Below are 19,815 nucleotides of genomic sequence, written 5' to 3' on the forward strand. Positions count from 1 at the left end.
GCTTCTCCCAGTTCAGTGGCTAGGGTTTAGGGCAGGGTTTCCCAAACTCATCAAGCTTCGATAATTTGAATCAGCTGTGTAGTGCTAGGAAAAATAAAACATGCACCGTGTCCCTGGTCTGTCATTGAAAGAGGTGTTCCTAATGTTTTATACATACACAGTATATTTCTTATTTAGTCACATTGCGGGAAGTTTAAAATGCATTCTGTCATTAATAAATGTGTATTGTGATATTTTTAACAAAGAAAACATTTGATTAATAAATTATTTAATCAGTCGTCTTCCTCGAATGAAGGGGATGATGGGAATCTGATTTAATTGGTCCCCAACTCACAGCTCAGTCACTTCATTCAGGGTAAGTGAAGTTAACCGTGACTTGGCCTGCCCCGGAGCAGGTTAGTTCTGTAGGATTCATTGCCGTAGAAATGTACCTGGCTAAAAGGTGAGCCACTTTCGTATGACCGATTATCCCTAGTTGAAATCAAAGTTGACCAAAGTTACCGAGCTAACTCCTCAAACCTGCTTTTTAGGGTCAGTAGCGGTGTGTGGGTAAAATCACTGAGGAAGCTAAGCCAGGAAAAATAGTCATATTACAACCTGTGTGTTGTGATAAATATGTTGTTTGCTTTATAACCTGTTATTTCCCTTGCCACGTGATAGATAAGCCTAAAGCAGAGACAATAAGAAGACACAGTAGCAGAATCAATTTGACTACACCTTTGTTTCATCACAAAGCCAGAAAGCAACATCTGTCAGCTGAAGTCCACAGTTACTGACCTACTACAGCATGGTCAAGCAAGTTAATGTTTCTGACATTTTAAATAAATGTAAACAACTACTGATTTAGAACTACGAGAGTTACCGCAAGTCACCAAGAAAACCGGAGCTGCCTCCACTATTCCAGCACCATTTCAACTTCAATATTTCAACATCAATTTCACCTATGCTTAGTCTAATACATCGACAACTAAAATACCCCAAACAATTTCCAATCAACATAAGCTAAATATCATATGGATGTCCATGGTACTTCATTGTGTGTGTGTGTGTGTGTGTGTGTGTGTGTGTGTGTGTGTGTGTGTGTGTGTGTGTGTGTGTGTGTGTGTGTGTGTGTGTGTGTGTGTGTGTGTGTGTGTGTGTGTGTGTGTGTGTGTGTGTGTGTGTGTGTGTGTGTGTGTGTGTGTGTGTGTGTGTGTGTGTGTGTGTGTGTGTGTGTGTGTGTGTGTGCAAGTAGAAATAACATGTTGACTCACCCAGAAACGCCAATGCCCTCCTCTCTTTCATGACTCTGTCATACAGTACATGCTTTTAGTTTGTGTTGTCTACCTGGCTAAATTGCATGCTTGCAAGTCTAACTTCCTTTCATGGACAACGATGTGCCAGGCCAGCTAGATCTAGCTGCATATTGAACTTAGGCCAGGGGCACAATGTATGAATTCATGGTTAGATCAGAATCACAATTATAGGCATTGGCCAGTATGGAGAATTAAGTAAAACCACAGCAAAATCATTATCTCCATTCATGGCTAATTTAGGAAATGGACAATTTTAGCTAGCTAGCCACCAGAGGACAACGACATAACGAGATAAAACAATTCATTTTTTTTCTGTAAATGACATTTGGCTTGTGAGTGGTGTGAAGCCAAATCCAAACTGGCTTCCCTTCACACATTGTTTTCCACCATAATTTGCAAATAAATTAATTGGAAATCCTACAATGTGATTTTCTGTTTTTTTTTCTTCTCATTTCGTATGTCATAGTTGAAGTGTACCTATGATGAAAATTACAGGCCTCTCTCATCTTTTTAAGTGGGAGAACTTGCACAATTGGTGGCTGACTAAATAATTTTTTGCCCCACTGTATATTTTAAACAAATTCAAGTGAAGGCATATGCTCTCTGTCTTTCCTTGTATTCAATTCTATGGGTGGCAACAATGTCACTCTTTTTGACCTGACAGCATCAGATAGCACCCCTTAGTATGTGTAGGCCATCTGTGTCGCTCACTAGGATTCTCCCTCCGGTAATATAGCCAGCCTCTTGCGATTTGAAAGACAATTATGAAACACAGTGAGACGAAAGATGAATAATTTTATTTTTTTCGTTAAAAAAATTGGGGACAGCCTGGTTTCCCTTTGGCATCCATGAATACACGGCAGTGCGTAGGATACCCCTCATCAATCCTCTGAAAGTAGCAAAGATACATAAAAAATCAGAAAACAAAAATTCTGCAAATATTCAGTTGTTGATACAACACTTTAGATAGAACATGTGTACTTCAGTAAAGTTAAAGGGGCAATCTGTGTAACCCATAGCTAGTTAGTGGTGGTGCGCGCCAATAGCGTTTCAATCCGCGGCTCTGCAAGGACCGCGGCTTTTGTGGCGCTATGGGGTGTTAGTTGTCTATGTGTGCAAGAGTCCCCGGTTCGAGCCCGGACAGAGAACGGACTATAGTTAGACTCTTACATCTGCAAACAATAACAAAGACACCGACATGCAATACAACAGTGTAATTGTCCAATACAATAGGTATGTTGTTCATTAGGTCAGTAAGGAGAAATTTGGTGCAAAGAAAGATTATCTTTATAATCCTGGTAAGAATTTATTCCATAATTCCGTGAAGATGTGCTTGAAAAAAGGCAGTCGCGCATACGGTGTATGTGTTGAATTTAGAGAGAGAGAGCCCATTGAATTGAGAGAAAGACGCGTATTTGACAAATATGAGAGGGAAGGGTGGAGAGAGGAGGGAGTGGGACCCGGATGCTGATGCAAATAAGGCAAAGGAAGAGGAGAGAGAATATATCGATTTACGGCAAGAAAAGCAAAAGGACTATAAACGGGGAGACCCTCTCACGCAACGTGTGCAATTATATAAAAATTAGTATATCTAGTAAAATGTCAATACATATGTAGTTATTTTTCACTAGCAAATCGTTGAATGATTGAAATTGGAACCGGCAAGGGAGACACACAAAAGGAGAGAGAGAGAAGATGCTGTGATACGCCTACTGGCTGTGATAGCGCAAGAGGGAGGGAGGGGGTGATACGGTAAAGATTGTTGTTTTGCAAGGGGTGCATCTTTCTTCAAAACAAATCGCTACAATGTAGCTGTTGGACGTAACATATATTTTCACTTTACAAAGAAACTTCAAAATAATCCAATTTTGACTGACGTGGATAGATACAGGCTAACCACAGTGTATGGCAGCACTTGTGCGGCTAACTCGAAGAAAACATGCTGCTCCACTTGTGATAACCGACCTGACAGTGAATACCATTTACATGAGTCTGCATTGAACCATAAGGACGTTTTATGTTGCAATACATTGTTTGAATGAATGGATGTAGCAGGTTGAATATAGACAAGAAATGGTGCAGTCAACACGAACGTTGATAAATATCTATAAATGATTGTTGCTGTCAAACTGAAATAGCAATTAGTACTTGTTATGCTATGTGGATTGACCAATGTATCACAAACGAAGCTAGTTAAAACTTGAAAACGGACATATAGGCCAACCATGTTATCATTCTTGTCATACTTGTTATCATGATAGGTGTCGCTATTTTGAGTTTAGGCCAGTGCATAACATGATATTTGTTCCATCCAATCCATTTACTCAGCTGTTGATTGTTCAGTTTCAATATAAGACGTCTATATTCACCAAGTAAAACCTCACAAATCAGTGGAGGTAGTAGGTTTTGTCTGGGAAGGTGAAATATATCCCCACAATTCTTAATTCAGGATGTATCCTGTCTTTAACTCAGACTGGAGTTATAGGTCTACATCTCAAAGTAGCATAGCAATCTTTTCCTAACCATTACTTGCCATTGTTATACAGACTTCCTTTTTTATTTGGGGACAATAATTCGTGAAATTCACCAAGATATAGAGCTAGTTATCAACATTGGTCACTATAAGTTCTAGTCAATAGTTAGAGCAGTATGAGTAAGGAACTGTCACTAAGTCAGACAGCTCAATATGTTGGGCCATATCGAATAGAAAAAAACACTGGGAAAGGGCCAGACAGGTGAGTTCTGAATTGTTCGGCTCAAAGTGGCTCACTTGTAAATAATAATGTGTTTATCATGGGATGGAGGGCTGGATGACAGTTGGGTGGGTGAATAGATAGATGGATGTAATATACACTCACCGGCCCGTTTATTAGGTACACCCATCTAGTACAGAGTTGGACCCCCTTTGCCTCCAGAACAGCCTGAATTCATCTGGGAATGGATTATTCAAGTCGGAAATGTTCCACAGGGAAGTTGGTCCATGCTGACGCGGTGGCATCACACAGTTGCTGCAGATTGGACGGCGGTAACACCACCGCCACCAGCCTGTACCGTTGACACCAGGCAAGATGGGTCCATGGACTCATGCTGCTTACATCAAAATCCTGCCATCAGCATGACGCAACATAAACTGGGATTCCTCCTCCATTGTCCAGTGTTGGTGATGGCGTGCCCACCGGAGCGGCTGCTTCTTGTTTTCAGCTGATAGGAGTGGAACCCGGGGTGGTCGTCTGCTGCAGTAGCCCTTCCGGATTGACGAGTTGTACATTCAGAGATGCTGTTCTGCACACCCACTGTTGTTCTGAGACATTATTTGTCTGTTTGTGGCAAGCCTGTTAACTTGCGCGATTCTTGTAAGTCTCCTTTGACACCTCTCATCAACAAGTTGTTTTCACCCACAGGACTGCCGCTGACTGGATGTATGTTTTTCTTCTTCGACATTCTCGGTAAACCCGAGACACTGTCATGCGTGACAAGGCCAGGAGGGTCGGCCGTTTCTGAGATACTGGACCCGGCAAGCCTAGCACCAACAATCATACCGCACTCAGTCACTTAGGTCACTCGTTTTTCTCATTCTAACTCATTCTAATCGAACAGTAACTGAATGCCTCGATTCCTGTCTGCCTGTTTTGTATAGCAAGCCACTACCACGTAGCTTACTGTCTGTAGGTACGATCCATTTTCGTGAATGGGGTGGTGTATCTAATAATCTGGCCGGTGACTGTATATGTTTTCTGACTGTGTTATGAATGCATAATACTTATATTAAAAGGGTGAACATGTGACTCCCTCAGGCTTGGTGAAGCTTGGAGTTCACTGCATTACAGGACAGAAGGTGGCCATCAAAATAGTCAACAGGGAGAAGCTGTCAGAGTCAGTTCTGATGAAGGTAAGACGTTGATGATAATAATCATGATGAAAATAAGGATATCCCAGTATGATGCCTACTTTTCTAGACTGACAATTTCATGATTAACTGTCTGTTTGCAATAGTTACAATAGGCGATGTACATAGTCAAGACAATTTCAAATTGTAATGAAATGATATGCATACTGTTATGCAGGTGAATGAGGACCCAAAAGCGACTTGGCGAAAACAGAGTCTTTAATCCAGTAAAGTAAATATACAATCATAAAGCACAATTCCACTCGTAATGACGAGAACAGACTGGAGACTCGATCATGAACTGCAGGTTGCCTCGGGAAGGCACTTGACCGTAGCAGACTCAGACACCTGCTCACCACGCAGCATCTGAGGGAAACACGACACGACAGGGCGATACACAGACACAGCACGGTGAACAATAGACAAGGATCCGACAGGGCAGAAACGGAAAACAAGGGGAGAAATAGGGACTCTAATCAGGGAAAAAGATAGGGAACAGGTGTGGGAAGACTAAATGATTGATTAGGGGAATAGGAACAGCTGGGAGCAGGAACGGAACGATAGAGAGAAGAGAGAGAGGAAGGGAGAGAGAAAAAGGGGAACGAACCTAAAAAGACCAGCAGGGGGAAAACGAACAGAGGGAAAAGCAAAATGACAAGACAATATAAGACAAAACATGACAGTACCCCCCACTCACCGAGCGCCTCCTGGCGCACTCGAGAGGAATCCTGGCGGCAACGGAGGAAATCATCAATAAGTGAACGGTCCAGCACGTCCCGAGACGGAACCCAACTCCTCTCCTCAGGACCGTAACCCTCCCAATCCACTAAGTATTGGTGACCCCGTCCCCGAGAACGCATGTCCATGATCCTACGTACCTTGTAAATAGGTGCGCTCTCGACAAGGACGGGAGGGGGGGGAGGGAAGACGAACGGGGGTGCGAAGAAAGGGCTTGACACAGGAGACATGGAAGACAGGATGGACGCGACGAAGATGTCGCGGAAGAAGCAGTCACACAGCGACAGGATTGACGACCTGGGAGACACGGAACGGACCAATGATGTTATGCAGGTGAATGAGGACCCAAAAGCGACTTGGCGAAAACAGAGTCTTTAATCCAGTAAGAAACTTTACAAAACAAAAAGCATAATACTACTCGTAAAGACGAGAACAGACTGGAGACTTGATCGAGAACTGCAGGTTGCCTCGGGAAGGCACTTGAACCTAGCAGACTCAGACACCTGCTCACCACGCAGCATCTGAGGGAAACACGACACGACAGGGCAAAACATAGACACAGCACGGTGAATTATAGATGAGGATCCGACGGGGCAGGAACGGAAAACAAGGAGAGAAATAGGGACTCTAATCAGGGAAAAGGATCGGGAACAGGTGTGGGAAGACTAAATGATTGATTAGGGGAATAGGAACAGCTGGGAGCAGGAACGGAACGATAGAGAGAAGAGAGAGCGAGAGAGTGAGAGAGGGAGGGGGAGAGAGAGGGATAGAAAGAGGGAAAGAACCTAATAAGACCAGCAGAGGGAAACGAATAGAAGGGGAAGCACAGGGACAAGACATGATAATTAATGACAAAACATGACAGTACCCCCCACTCACCGAGCGCCTCCTGGCGCACTCGAGGAGGAACCCTGGCGGCAACGGAGGAAATCATCAATAAGCGAACGGTCCAGCACGTCCCGAGACGGAACCCAACTCCTCTCCTCAGGACCGTAACCCTCCCAATCCACTAAGTATTGGTGACCCCGTCCCCGAGAACGCATGTCCATGATCTTACGTACCTTGTAAATAGGTGCGCTCTCGACAAGGACGGGAGGGGGAGGGAAGACGAACGGGGGTGCGAAGAAAGGGCTTGACACAGGAGACATGGAAGACAGGATGGACGCGACGAAGATGTCGCGGAAGAAGCAGTCGCACAGCGACAGGATTGACGACCTGGGAGACACGGAACGGACCAATGAACCGCGGAGTCAACTTACGAGAAGCTGTCGTAAGAGGAAGGTTGCGAGTGGAAAGCCACACTCTCTGGCCGCAACAATACCTTGGACTCTTAATCCTGCGTTTATTGGCGGCTCTCACAGTCTGTGCCCTGTAGCGGCAAAGTGCAGACCTCACCCTCCTCCAGGTGCGCTCACAACGTTGGACAAACGCTTGAGCGGAGGGAACGCTGGACTCGGCAAGCTGGGATGAGAACAGAGGAGGCTGGTAACCCAGACTACTCTGAAACGGAGATAACCCGGTAGCAGACGAAGGAAGCGAGTTGTGAGCGTATTCTGCCCAGGGGAGCTGTTCTGCCCAAGACGCAGGGTTTCTGAAAGAAAGGCTGCGTAGTATGCGACCAATCGTCTGATTGGCCCTCTCTGCTTGACCGTTAGACTGGGGATGAAACCCGGAAGAGAGACTGACGGACGCACCAATCAAACGACAGAACTCCCTCCAAAACTGTGACGTGAATTGCGGGCCTCTGTCTGAAACGGCGTCTAACGGAAGGCCATGAATTCTGAACACATTCTCGATAATGATTTGTGCCGTCTCCTTAGCGGAAGGAAGTTTAGCGAGGGGAATGAAATGTGCCGCCTTAGAGAACCTATCGACAACCGTAAGAATCACAGTCTTCCCCGCAGACAAAGGCAGACCGGTAATGAAGTCTAGGGCGATGTGAGACCATGGTCGAGAAGGAATGGGGAGCGGTCTGAGACGACCGGCAGGAGGAGAGTTACCCGACTTAGTCTGCGCGCAGTCCGAACAAGCAGCCACGAAACGGCGCGTGTCACGCTCCTGAGTCGGCCACCAAAAGCGCTGGCGAATAGACGCAAGAGTGCCTCGAACACCGGGATGACCAGCTAACTTGGCAGAGTGAGCCCACTGAAGAACAGCCAGACGAGTGGAAACAGGAACGAAAAGGAGGTTACTAGGACAAGCGCGTGGCGACGCAGTGTGCGTGAGTGCTTGCTTAACCTGTCTTTCAATTCCCCAGACTGTCAACCCGACAACACGCCCATAAGGAAGAATCCCCTCGGGATCAGTAGAAGCCACAGAAGAACTAAACAGACGGGATAAGGCATCAGGCTTGGTGTTCTTGCTACCCGGACGGTAAGAAATCACAAACTCGAAACGAGCGAAAAACAACGCCCAACGAGCTTGACGGGCATTAAGTCGTTTGGCAGAACGGATGTACTCAAGGTTCTTATGGTCTGTCCAAACGACAAAAGGAACGGTCGCCCCCTCCAACCACTGTCGCCATTCGCCTAGGGCTAAGCGGATGGCGAGCAGTTCACGGTTACCCACATCATAGTTGCGCTCAGATGGCGACAGGCGATGAGAAAAATAAGAGCAAGGATGAACCTTATCGTCAGACTGGAAGCGCTGGGATAGAATGGCTCCCACGCCTACCTCTGAAGCGTCAACCTCGACAATGAATTGTCTAGTGACGTCAGGAGTAACGAGGATAGGAGCGGACGTAAAACGTTCTTTTAGAAGATCAAAAGCTCCCTGGGCGGAACCGGACCACTTAAAACACGTCTTGACAGAGGTAAGAGCTGTGAGAGGGGCAGCAACTTGACCGAAATTACGAATGAAACGCCGATAGAAATTAGCGAAACCTAAAAAGCGCTGCAACTCGACACGTGACCTTGGAACGGGCCAATCACTGACAGCTTGGACCTTAGCGGAATCCATCTGAATGCCTTCAGCGGAAATAACGGAACCGAGAAAAGTAACGGAGGAGACATGAAAAGAGCACTTCTCAGCCTTTACGTAGAGACAATTCTCTAAAAGGCGCTGTAGAACACGTCGAACGTGCTGAACATGAATCTCGAGTGACGGTGAAAAAATCAGGATATCGTCAAGATAGACAAAAACAAAGATGTTCAGCATGTCTCTCAGAACATCATTAACTAATGCCTGAAAAACAGCTGGCGCATTGGCGAGACCAAACGGCAGAACCCGGTACTCAAAATGCCCTAACGGAGTGTTAAACGCCGTTTTCCACTCGTCCCCCTCTCTGATGCGCACGAGATGGTAAGCGTTACGAAGGTCCAACTTAGTAAAGCACCTGGCTCCCTGCAGAATCTCGAAGGCTGATGACATAAGGGGAAGCGGATAACGATTCTTAACCGTTATGTCATTCAGCCCTCGATAATCCACGCAGGGGCGCAGAGTACCGTCCTTCTTCTTAACAAAAAGAACCCCGCCCCGGCCGGAGAGGAAGAAGGCACTATGGTACCGGCGTCAAGAGACACAGATAAATAATCCTCGAGAGCCTTACGTTCGGGAGCCGACAGAGAGTATAGTCTACCCCGAGGAGGAGTGGTCCCCGGAAGGAGATCAATACTACAATCATACGACCGGTGAGGAGGAAGGGAGTTGGCTCGGGACCGACTGAAGACCGTGCGCAGATCATGATATTCCTCCGGCACTCCTGTCAAATCGCCAGGTTCCTCCTGAGAAGTAGGGACAGAAGAAACGGGAGGGATGGCAGACATTAAACACTTCACATGACAAGAAACGTTCCAGGATAGGATAGAATTACTAGACCAATTAATAGAAGGATTATGACATACTAGCCAGGGATGACCCAAAACAACAGGTGTAAAAGGTGAACGAAAAATCAAAAAAGAAATAGTCTCACTGTGGTTACCAGATACTGTGAGGGTTAAAGGTAGTGTCTCAAATCTGATACTGGGAAGATGACTACCATCTAAGGCGAACATGGGCGTAGGCTTCTCTAACTCTCTGAAAGGAATGTCATGTTTCCGAACCCATGCTTCGTCCATGAAACAACCCTCAGCCCCAGAGTCTATCAAGGCACTGCATGTAGCACCCGAACCGGTCCAGCGTAGATGGACCGACAAAGTAGTACAGGATTTTGATGGAGAGACTTGAGTAGTTGCGCTCACCTGTAGCCCTCCGCTTACAGATGAGCTCTGGCTTTTACTGGACATGAATTAACAAAATGTCCAGCAACTCCGCAATAGAGGCACAGGCGGTTGGTGATCCTCCGTTCCCTCTCCTTAGTCGAGATGCGAATCCCTCCCAGCTGCATGGGCTCAGTCTCTGAGCCAGAGGAGGGAGATGGTTGCGATGCGGAGCAGGGAAACACCGTTGATGCGAGCTCTCTTCCACGAGCCCGGTGACGAAGATCTACCCGTCGTTCTATGCGGATGGCGAGAGCAATCAAAGAGTCCACATCTGAAGGAACCTCCCGGGAGAGAATCTCATCCTTAACCACTGCGTGGAGTCCCTCCAGAAAACGAGCGAGCAGCGCCGGCTCGTTCCACTCACTAGAGGCAGCAAGAGTGCGAAACTCAATAGAGTAATCCGTTATGGATCGAGCACCTTGGCATAGGGAAGCCAGGGCCCTAGAAGCCTCCCTACCAAAAACTGAACGGTCAAAAACCCGAATCATCTCCTCTTTAAAGTTCTGGTATTTGTTAGAGCAATCAGCCCTTGCCTCCCAGATAGCTGTGCCCCACTCTCGAGCCCGGCCAGTAAGGAGTGAAATGACGTAAGCAACCCGAGCTCTCTCTCTAGAGTATGTGTTGGGTTGGAGAGAGAACACAATCTCACACTGGGTGAGAAAGGAGCGGCACTCAGTGGGCTGCCCGGAGTAGCAAGGTGGGTTATTAACCCTAGGTTCTGGAGGCTCGGCAGGCCAGGAAGTAACAGGTGGCACGAGACGAAGACTCTGGAACTGTCCAGAGAGGTCGGAAACCTGAGCGGCCAGGTTCTCCACGGCATGGCGAGCAGCAGACAATTCCTGCTCGTGTCTGCCGAGCATGGCTCCTTGGATCTCGACGGCAGTGTTACGAACGTCTGTAGTCGCTGGGTCCATTCCTCGGTCGGATCCTTCTGTCATGCAGGTGAATGAGGACCCAAAAGCGACTTGGCGAAAACAGTTTTTAATCCAGTAAGATACTTAACAAAACAAAAGGCATAATACTACTCGTAAAGACGAGAACAGACTGGAGACATGATCAAGAACTGCAGGTTGCCTCGGGAAGGCACTTGAACCTAGCAGACTCAGACACCTGCTCACCACGCAGCATCTGAGGGAAACACGACACGACAGGGCAAAACATAGACACAGCACGGTGAATATAGACAAGGATCCGACAGGGCAGGAACGGAAAACAAGGAGAGAAATAGGGACTCTAATCAGGGAAAAGGATCGGGAACAGGTGTGGGAAGACTAAATGATTGATTAGGGGAATAGGAACAGCTGGGAGCAGGAACGGAACGATAGAGAGAAGAGAGAGCGGGAGAGTGAGAGAGGGAGGGGGAGAGAGAGGGATAGAAAGAGGGAAAGAACCCAACAAGACCAGCAGAGGGAAACAAACAGAAGGGGAAGCACAGGGACAAGACATGACAATCAATGACAAAACATGACAAGCGCAATATCTCAAGCAAGAATTTTGCTAGGACTTTCTGGGAGTGGTCTGAGTGGGGAGGGAAAACTAGCTGTTATTGGCAGAGCGGTTTGGAATAATTATATAAAACATAGGAAAATCACTTTGTTGACTGCAATGGGCCTTTAATGTATGATTTTTGAGAACATTCATCTGCATATCTCAAGATACAATTTCATTTTCTTTGAGCACTTCCCAAATCCCCTCCCCCTCTCCCTTCCTCCCCCAGAGACAACCAGGAGAAGATGATCTACTATCTCCTGTTGGACAGGAAGGAGCGTTACCCCAGTTACGAGGATGAAGATCTGCCGCCCCGAAATGACGTAGGTGAGTCCCTAGGTGGCAGGAGCGAGCCACTGACCACACTGACACTCTCCACCCCTGTCTGGTCTACTGTCTTCCTCCTGACCCCGTATCTGTGTCTGGGCGTGCACCGCTCTCCTGCTTCTCCACTGACACGTGTGCCATGCACACTACCAGGACCCACTTTTTAAACTGCTCAATTTGGTGTCTGACAGTGTGGGGAGTGCATGTATGGGATGTCTGTGTGTATAGGTATAAATAAAAAACAGTCAATATCTGGTGTGGCCACCAGCTGCAGTGCATCTCCTCATGGACTGCACCAGATGTGCTTGTTCTTGCTGTGAGATGTGACCCCACTCTTCCACCAAGGCGCCTGCAAGTTCCAGGACATTTCTGGAGTGAATGGCCCTTAGCCCTCACCCTCTGATCCAACAGGTCCCAGGTCCAACAGGCTCAATGGGATTGAGATCCGGGCTCTTCGCTGGCCATGGCAGAACACTGACATTCCTGTCTTGCAGGAAATCATGCACAGAACGAGCAGTATGGCTGGTGGCATTGTCATGCTGGAGTGTCATGTCAGGATGAGCCTGCAGGAAGGGTACCACATGAGGGAGGAGGATGTCTTCCCTGTAACGCACAGCATTTAGATAGCTTGTTGTCATTGCAGGCACAGTCAGATGATGCTGTGACACACCGCCCCAGACCGTAACGGACCTTCCACCTCCAAATCGATCCCGCTCCTGAGTACAGGCCTCGGTGTAACGATCATTCCTTTGACATTAAACGCAAATCCGACCGTCACCCCTGGTGAGATAAAACCGCGACTCATCATTGAAGAGCACTTTTTGCCAGTCCTGTCTGGTCCATCGATGGTGGGTTTGTGCCCATAGGCAACGTTATTGCCGGTGATGTCTGGTGAGGACCTGCCTTACAACAGGCCTACAATCCCTCAGTCCAGCCTCTCTCAGCCTATTATGGACAGTCTGAGCACTGATGGGGGGATTGTGCGGTCCGGGGGTAACTCGGGCAGTTGTTGCCATACAGTACCTGTTCCACAGGTGTGATGTTCGGATGTACCGATCCTGTGCAGGGGTTTTTACACGTGGTCTGCCACTGCGAGGACGTTCAGCTGTCCGTCCTGCCTCCCTGTCGCGCTCTCTTAGGCGTCTCACAGTACGGACATTGCAATTTATTGCCCTGGCCACATCTGCAGTCCTCATGCCTCCTTGCAGCATGCTTAAGGCACATTTACGTAGATTAGTAGGGACCCTGGGCATCTTTCTTTTGGTGTTTTTCAGAGTCAGTAGAAAGGCCTCTTTAGTGTCCTAATTTTTCATAACTGTGACCTTAATTGCCTACTGTCTTTAAGGTGTTAGCGACTTAACGACCAGGCCACAGGTGCATGTTCTTTAAATGTTAATGGTTCATTGAACAAGCATGGGAAACAGTGTTTTAAACCCTTTACAATGAAGATCTGTGAAGTTATTTGGATTTTTATGAATTATCTTTGAAAGACAGGGTCCTGAAAAAGGGACATTTCTTTTTTTTGCTTGGTTTAGTTAAGTAAAATTATAAACTTGTATTAGCTAACACAACCTGCCATTGGAACACAGGAGTGGTGGTTGCTCATAATAGGGCTCTGTACGTCTACGTAGATATTCCATTAAAAAATCTGCTTTTTCCAGCTACAATAGTCATTTACAACATTAACAATGTATACACTGTATTTCTGATCAATTTGATGTTATCTATTGTTTTTTTTTGCGAATTGGATTCATCCCCTCTACCACACGGAACCCCACTAATCCTACCGACGGAAACGCATGATGTGGCTAATAACAGACCTCCATCTTATGCTAGCTTGCTACCGATGGCCCGGCTAGCTGTCTAAATCGCCGTGTCCCCAACCAACCTCACTACTCACTGGACCCTTTTGATCACTCGACTAAGCATGCCTTTCCTTAATGTCAATATGCCTTGTCCATTGCTGTTCTGGTTAGTGTTTATTGGCTTATTTCACTGTAGAGCCTCTAGTCCTGCTCACTATACCTTATCCAACCCATTAGTTCCACCACCCACACATGCGATGACATCTCCTGGTTTCAATGATGTTTTTAGAGACAATATCTCTCTCATCATCACTCAATACCTAGGTTTACCTCCACTGTATTCACATCCTACCATACCTTTGTCTGTACATTATACCTTGAAGCTATTTTATCGCCCCCAGAAACCTCCTTTTACTCTCTGTTCCAGACGTTCTAGACGACCAATTCTTATTGCTTTTAGCCGTACCCTTATCATACTCCTCCTCTATTCCTCTGGCGATGTAGAGGTGAATCCAGGCCCTGCGGTGCCCAGCTCCAATCCTATTCCCCAGGCGCTCTCTTTTGATGACTTCTGTAACCGTAATAGCCTTGGTTTCATGCATGTTAACATTAGAAGCCTCCTCCCTAAGTTTATTTTATTCACTGCTTTAGCACACTCTGCTAACCCTGATGTCCTTGCCGTGTCTGAATCCTGGCTTAGGAAGGCCACCAACAATTCAGAGATTTCCATACCCAACTATAACATCTTCCGTCAAGATAGAACTGCCAAAGGGGGAGGAGTTGCAGTCTACTGCAGAGATAGTCTGCAAAGTAATGTCATTACTTTCCAGGTCCATACCCAAACAGTTCGAACTACTAATTTTGAAAATTACTATCTCCAGAAATAAGTCTCTCACTGTTGCCGCCTGCTACCGACCCCCCTCAGCTCCCAGCTGTGCCCTGGACACCATTTGTGAATTGATCGCCCCCCATCTAGCTTCAGAGTTTGTTCTGTTAGGTGACCTAAACTGGGATATGCTTAACACCCCGGCAGTCCTACAATCTAAGCTAGATGCCCTCAATCTCACACAAATCATCAAGGAACCCACCAGGTACAACCCTAACTCCGTAAACAAGGGTACTCTCATAGACGTCATCCTGACCAACTGGCCCTCCAAATACACCTCCGCTGTCTTCAACCAGGATCTCAGCAATCACTGTCTCATTGCCTGTATCCGCCACGGAGCCGCAGTCAAACGACCACCCCTCATCACTGTCAAACGCTCCCTAAAACACTTCTGTGAGCAGGCCTTTCTAATCGACCTGGCCCGGGTATCTTGGAAGGACATTGACCTCATCCCGTCAGTTGAGGATGCCTGGTCATTCTTTAAAAGTAACTTCCTCACCATTTTAGATAAGCATGCTCCATTCAAAAAATGGAGAACCAAGAACAGATACAGCCGTTGGTTCACTCCAGACCTGACTGCCCTCGACCAGCACAAAAACATCCTGTGGCGGACTGCAATAGCATCGAATAGTCCCCGCGATATGCAACTGTTCAGGGAAGTCAGGAACCAATACACGCAGTCAGTCAGGAAAGCTAAGGCCAGCTACTTCAGGCAAAAGTTTGCATCCTGTAGCTCCAACTCCAAAAAGTTCTGGGACACTGTGAAGTCCATGGAGAACAAGAGCACCTCCTCCCAGCTGCCCACTGCACTGAGGCTAGGTAACACGGTCACCACCGATAAATCCATGATTATCGAAAACTTCAATAAGCATTTCTCAACGGCTTGCCATGCCTTCCGCCTGGCTACTCCAACCTCGGCCAACAGCTCCGCCCCCCCGCAGCTCCTCGCCCAAGCCTCTCCAGGTTCTCCTTTACCCAAATCCAGATAGCAGATGTTCTGAAAGAGCTGCAAAACCTGGACCCGTACAAATCAGCTGGGCTTGACAATCTGGACCCTCTATTTCTGAAACTATCCGCCGCCATTGTCGCAACCCCTATTACCAGCCTGTTCAACCTCTCTTTCATATCGTCTGAGATCCCCAAGGATTGGAAAGCTGCCGCAGTCATCCACCTCTTCAAAGGGGGAGACACCCTGGACCCAAACTGTTACAGACCTATATCCATCCTGCCCTGCCTATCTAAGGTCTTCGAAAGCCAAGTCAACAAACAGGTCACTGACCATCTCGAATCCCACCGTACCTTCTCCGCTGTGCAATCTGGTTTCCGAGCCGGTCACGGGTGCACCTCAGCCACACTCAAGGTACTAAACGATATCATAACTACCATCGATAAAAGACAGTACTGTGCAGCCGTCTTCATCGACCTTGCCAAGGCCTTCGACTCTGTCAATGTCATGTTTTGTTTTAGATTGTCTTGTCATTATGCTTTCCCTTCTGTTCGTTTCCCCCTGCTGGTCTTATTAGGTTCGTTCCCTTTTTCTATCCCTCTCTCTCCCCCTCCCTCTCTCTCCTCTCTCTATCGTTCCGTTCCTGCTCCCAGCTGTTCCTATTCCCCTAATCATCATTTAGTCTTCCCACACCTGTTCCTTATCTTTTCCCCTGATTAGAGTCCCTATTTCTTCCCTTGTTTTCCGTTCCTGTCCTGTCGGATCCTTGTCTATTGTTCACCGTGCTGTGTCTATGTATTGCCCTGTCGTGTCGTGTTTCCCTCAGATGCTGCGTGGTGAGCAGGTGTCTGAGTCTGCTACGTTCAAGTGCCTTCCCGAGGCAACCTGCAGTTCTTGATCAAGTCTCCAGTCTGTTCTCGTCATTACGAGTAGTATATTGTAACTGGTATTTTGCTGTTTCCTTGTATTGCCAATCACATCTGTACCTGATGTCTCACTGAGTGACCGCCACTTTGTCTGTATTCAAGAGGTGTTTAGACCTCTGTTTTTCGTAGACTCAGTCTCGGGGTCACCAAATTCAACCAAGTATATTCAGATAGTGATCCAATAAGTACATAGACAAAATAATCAAATTCTCTAATATTGGTATAGTCCAACAAAAAGCGTATATCCTAATACTAGTATTTTACGACTCTGTGTATAGACTCAATATATTGTAACTGGTATTTTGCTGTTTCCTTTGCTGTCTGTATTCAAGAGGTGTTTAGACCTCTGTTTTTCGTAGACTCAGTCTCGGGGTCACCAAATTCAACCAAGTATATTCAGATAGTGATCCAATAAGTACATAGACAAAATAATCCAATTCTCTAATATTGTTATAGTCTAACAAAAATAGTATAGTGTAATAGTAAATTTACCTGTGATGATTCTCCATATGAAGTCTGTCTCATATGTTAACGAGGATCATGCTGTCTTATGATCTCTGTTCTCTTTATATATCTTTTTGAAGGGGAAGTTCCAACTGGGGCTGTAGACCTACGTAATCTTAGGCCTGTGTGTTAAACGGAAGCTCCCTATTATTACCCTTTAAGGTCATGTACTACTGACTCTCACATTGCTGCTTCCGTGTTACTGTTGGCTGATTCTACTCAATCATACCAGCTGGTTGTTTCTACCACTGGAGGAGGCGTAGGAGGTATGTCAAGCATCAGCTGGGAGAAGTCTATGATAGGTATCTCCTCTGCTTCCCCCCGTTGTCCAGTTTCTGCAGGCGCGGTCCGTGGTTCCATGAGGTCCTGTGAACGTCCTGTGTTGTGGTCCCTGTTGCTTGATGGAGTGGGCAGATTCTTTTCATCTCTTGTCACACCCTCTCCAGCATCTGAACACTCCTTTCTCTTAGTTCCTCGCCTCATTATTCCCCCATCATAACATACCCCTAACATTAGCCCATCTATTCTCTGTATCATGCCATAGCTAACCTCCTGCCCGTCTTCCATCTTCAACCAATACCTACTCTTGAGGTACTGACTGTCCTCCGTTACGGATCTAGCAGTTATTCTGCCGTACAATATAATGTTTACATATGACCCATCTTTGGGCCAGTCCTCTGTTTCATCTTCTGCATATGTACAGTACTTATACTTATTACTTGTTGCACTACAAAAGCAAGCTTTACAAACGTATGTAAAAGACCTATACCCACGTCTGGTATCTCTAATTATTTTTCCTCTGGTTATGCTAGAACAACCCTCGCACCGATGGTTCCATCCTCCCCTGGTCCTGGCTCCATCCTGTGTAATATATTTCATTGTTTAGCCCTGATAACTCTATCTTCCCCGTTTGCCTGCCCCATTCTATTTCTTTACCATTATACACAATCCTCAAATTTGCCTCTTCTCTGTCCTGGGTCATTTCCCAAGCCATCCCTCTTTTTACCATTACCCTCATTTTTGGCCAATCTCTGGCTTCCTCTAAGCAACCTAAACACACACTCTCCAAATCTCTCCCTCGCCAATTTAGCCTTCCATGTAGATTTCCCTTTACACTAAATGCACACCCTCCACATACGTCTAGTTCCCTGGTATTTTCCCAACACAACATATGCCCCTCGCAACAGTCATTTAGTTCAGGCATATCCATTATTTGCCAATGTTTAATGAATGTCTCCATCCTAGCCATACACCATTCTCCTAGGATCTTTGCTTCCTCATAATAATCTCATCTGATCGAGTAGTGTCCTGTAGGGGCTGACAAACTGTTGAAAAATACACCATCTGTTTTTCTATCTCTGTTGTTTGTATATGACTGTAAACCTTCTCTCCTTCCTCTTTCTTTTCTCCTTTACTGTCCCTCTATCTTCAACTTTCTCTTTGCCTTCTGTCTGTTGGCCTTTCCCCTGCTCCCTCTGTCCCTCCACTCTCTGTTTCTCTCTGTTCCTCTCCTCCAGTACTGCGCATTCGTCTCCCTTCTGTTCATCCTCATCTCCATCTCCACCTTCTGCATGGAGACGCACGAGGCCTTCAACACCATCTACAACAAGACGGAGAACGTGACAGAGGGAAGCGTGACGCGCGAGGTGATCGTCTACGAGGTGGTGACCGACAGCTGGCTTACGTACGTGGAGGGCATGTGCGTCGTCTGGTTCACCATTGAGGTGATGGCACGCGTGGTCTTCTGCCCGGATAAGGTCGAGTTCTTCAGGAACACCCTCAACATCATCGACTTCATTGCCATTATGCCCTTCTACCTGGAGGTGGGGCTGAGCGGCCTGTCCTCCAAAGCCGCCAAGGACGTGTTGGGCTTCCTGCGCGTGGTCCGCTTTGTTCGCATCCTGCGTATCTTCAAGCTGACCCGCCACTTCGTGGGACTTCGCGTCCTGGGCCACACGCTCCGCGCCAGCACCAATGAGTTCCTCCTGCTCATCATCTTCCTTGCTCTCGGAGTGCTCATCTTCGCAACCATGATCTACTATGCCGAGCGCATCGGCGCAGACCCCGACGACCCTACGGCTGCCAAACACACAAACGTCAAGAACATCCCCATTGGCTTCTGGTGGGCTGTGGTCACCATGACCACTCTGGGCTACGGGGACATGTTCCCCGAGACGTGGTCGGGGATGCTGGTGGGCGCGCTGTGCGCCCTGGCGGGGGTGTTGACCATCGCCATGCCTGTGCCCGTCATTGTCAACAACTTTGGCATGTACTACTCATTGGCCATGGCTAAGCAGAAGCTGCCCAAGAAAAAGGGCAAGCACATCCCCCGGCCCACCATGCCAGGCTCGCCCAGCTACTGCAAGCCCGACGCCCTCGCCCTGGCCACTGCCTCGCCCCATAGGATCCTGGGTAATGTACTCGGCGAGGTGATCTGGTCCGGAGGCCTTGACTGCCCCCTCGCTCAAGAGGAGATCACAGAGATCAACCGAGGTGAAACATTTCTATTTTTAATCCTCAGCCCCCTATTTTAAGACACAGACTGCAAGTTAACAAAATTGCTTCGACCTTGACTCATAAGATTGGTATGAGTTTGTAAACACAACATGGAGCTTCGCTGAGCATCTGGGCACACCACCACTGGTCTCCAACAAGGGCGTAGAACTGAAATTAACCCGGCAAAATATTATATTTTTGGCAAAGATGTTGTCAAATGGTACAGTTTAGTGTCAATAGATATCCATTCAATCAAACTTGGGACAGGGATTTTCACAGTTTGTGGGTGACTCTGATAGGGATGGGAGGGGGTGTCTGA

General features: G+C 47.1%; 1 protein-coding gene across 1 annotated transcript; it reads left to right on the top strand.

Moving 5' to 3' along the window:
- The first annotated feature begins 425 nt into the window (after positions 1-425).
- On the top strand, positions 426-19,752 carry LOC124039002 (potassium voltage-gated channel subfamily C member 1-like). Its single transcript, XM_046354894.1, has 3 exons — positions 426-442; positions 11,836-11,929; positions 18,518-19,752. The coding sequence occupies exons 1-3, from the start codon at positions 426-428 to the stop codon at positions 19,532-19,534; spliced, it is 1,128 nt and encodes a 375-aa protein (XP_046210850.1). The 3' UTR covers positions 19,535-19,752.
- The last annotated feature ends 63 nt before the right edge of the window (positions 19,753-19,815 follow it).

The sequence above is a fragment of the Oncorhynchus gorbuscha genome, linkage group LG07 (assembly GCF_021184085.1).
Source record: "Oncorhynchus gorbuscha isolate QuinsamMale2020 ecotype Even-year linkage group LG07, OgorEven_v1.0, whole genome shotgun sequence".
NCBI lineage: Eukaryota > Metazoa > Chordata > Actinopteri > Salmoniformes > Salmonidae > Oncorhynchus > Oncorhynchus gorbuscha.

Bases quoted from the DNA above. Each gene is read 5' to 3' on its own strand.
- LOC124039002 (XM_046354894.1), top strand. The intron at 11,930-18,517 runs GTAGGTGAGTCC...CCTCTCCTCCAG, and splicing joins ATCTGCCGCCCCGAAATGAC to TACTGCGCATTCGTCTCCCT.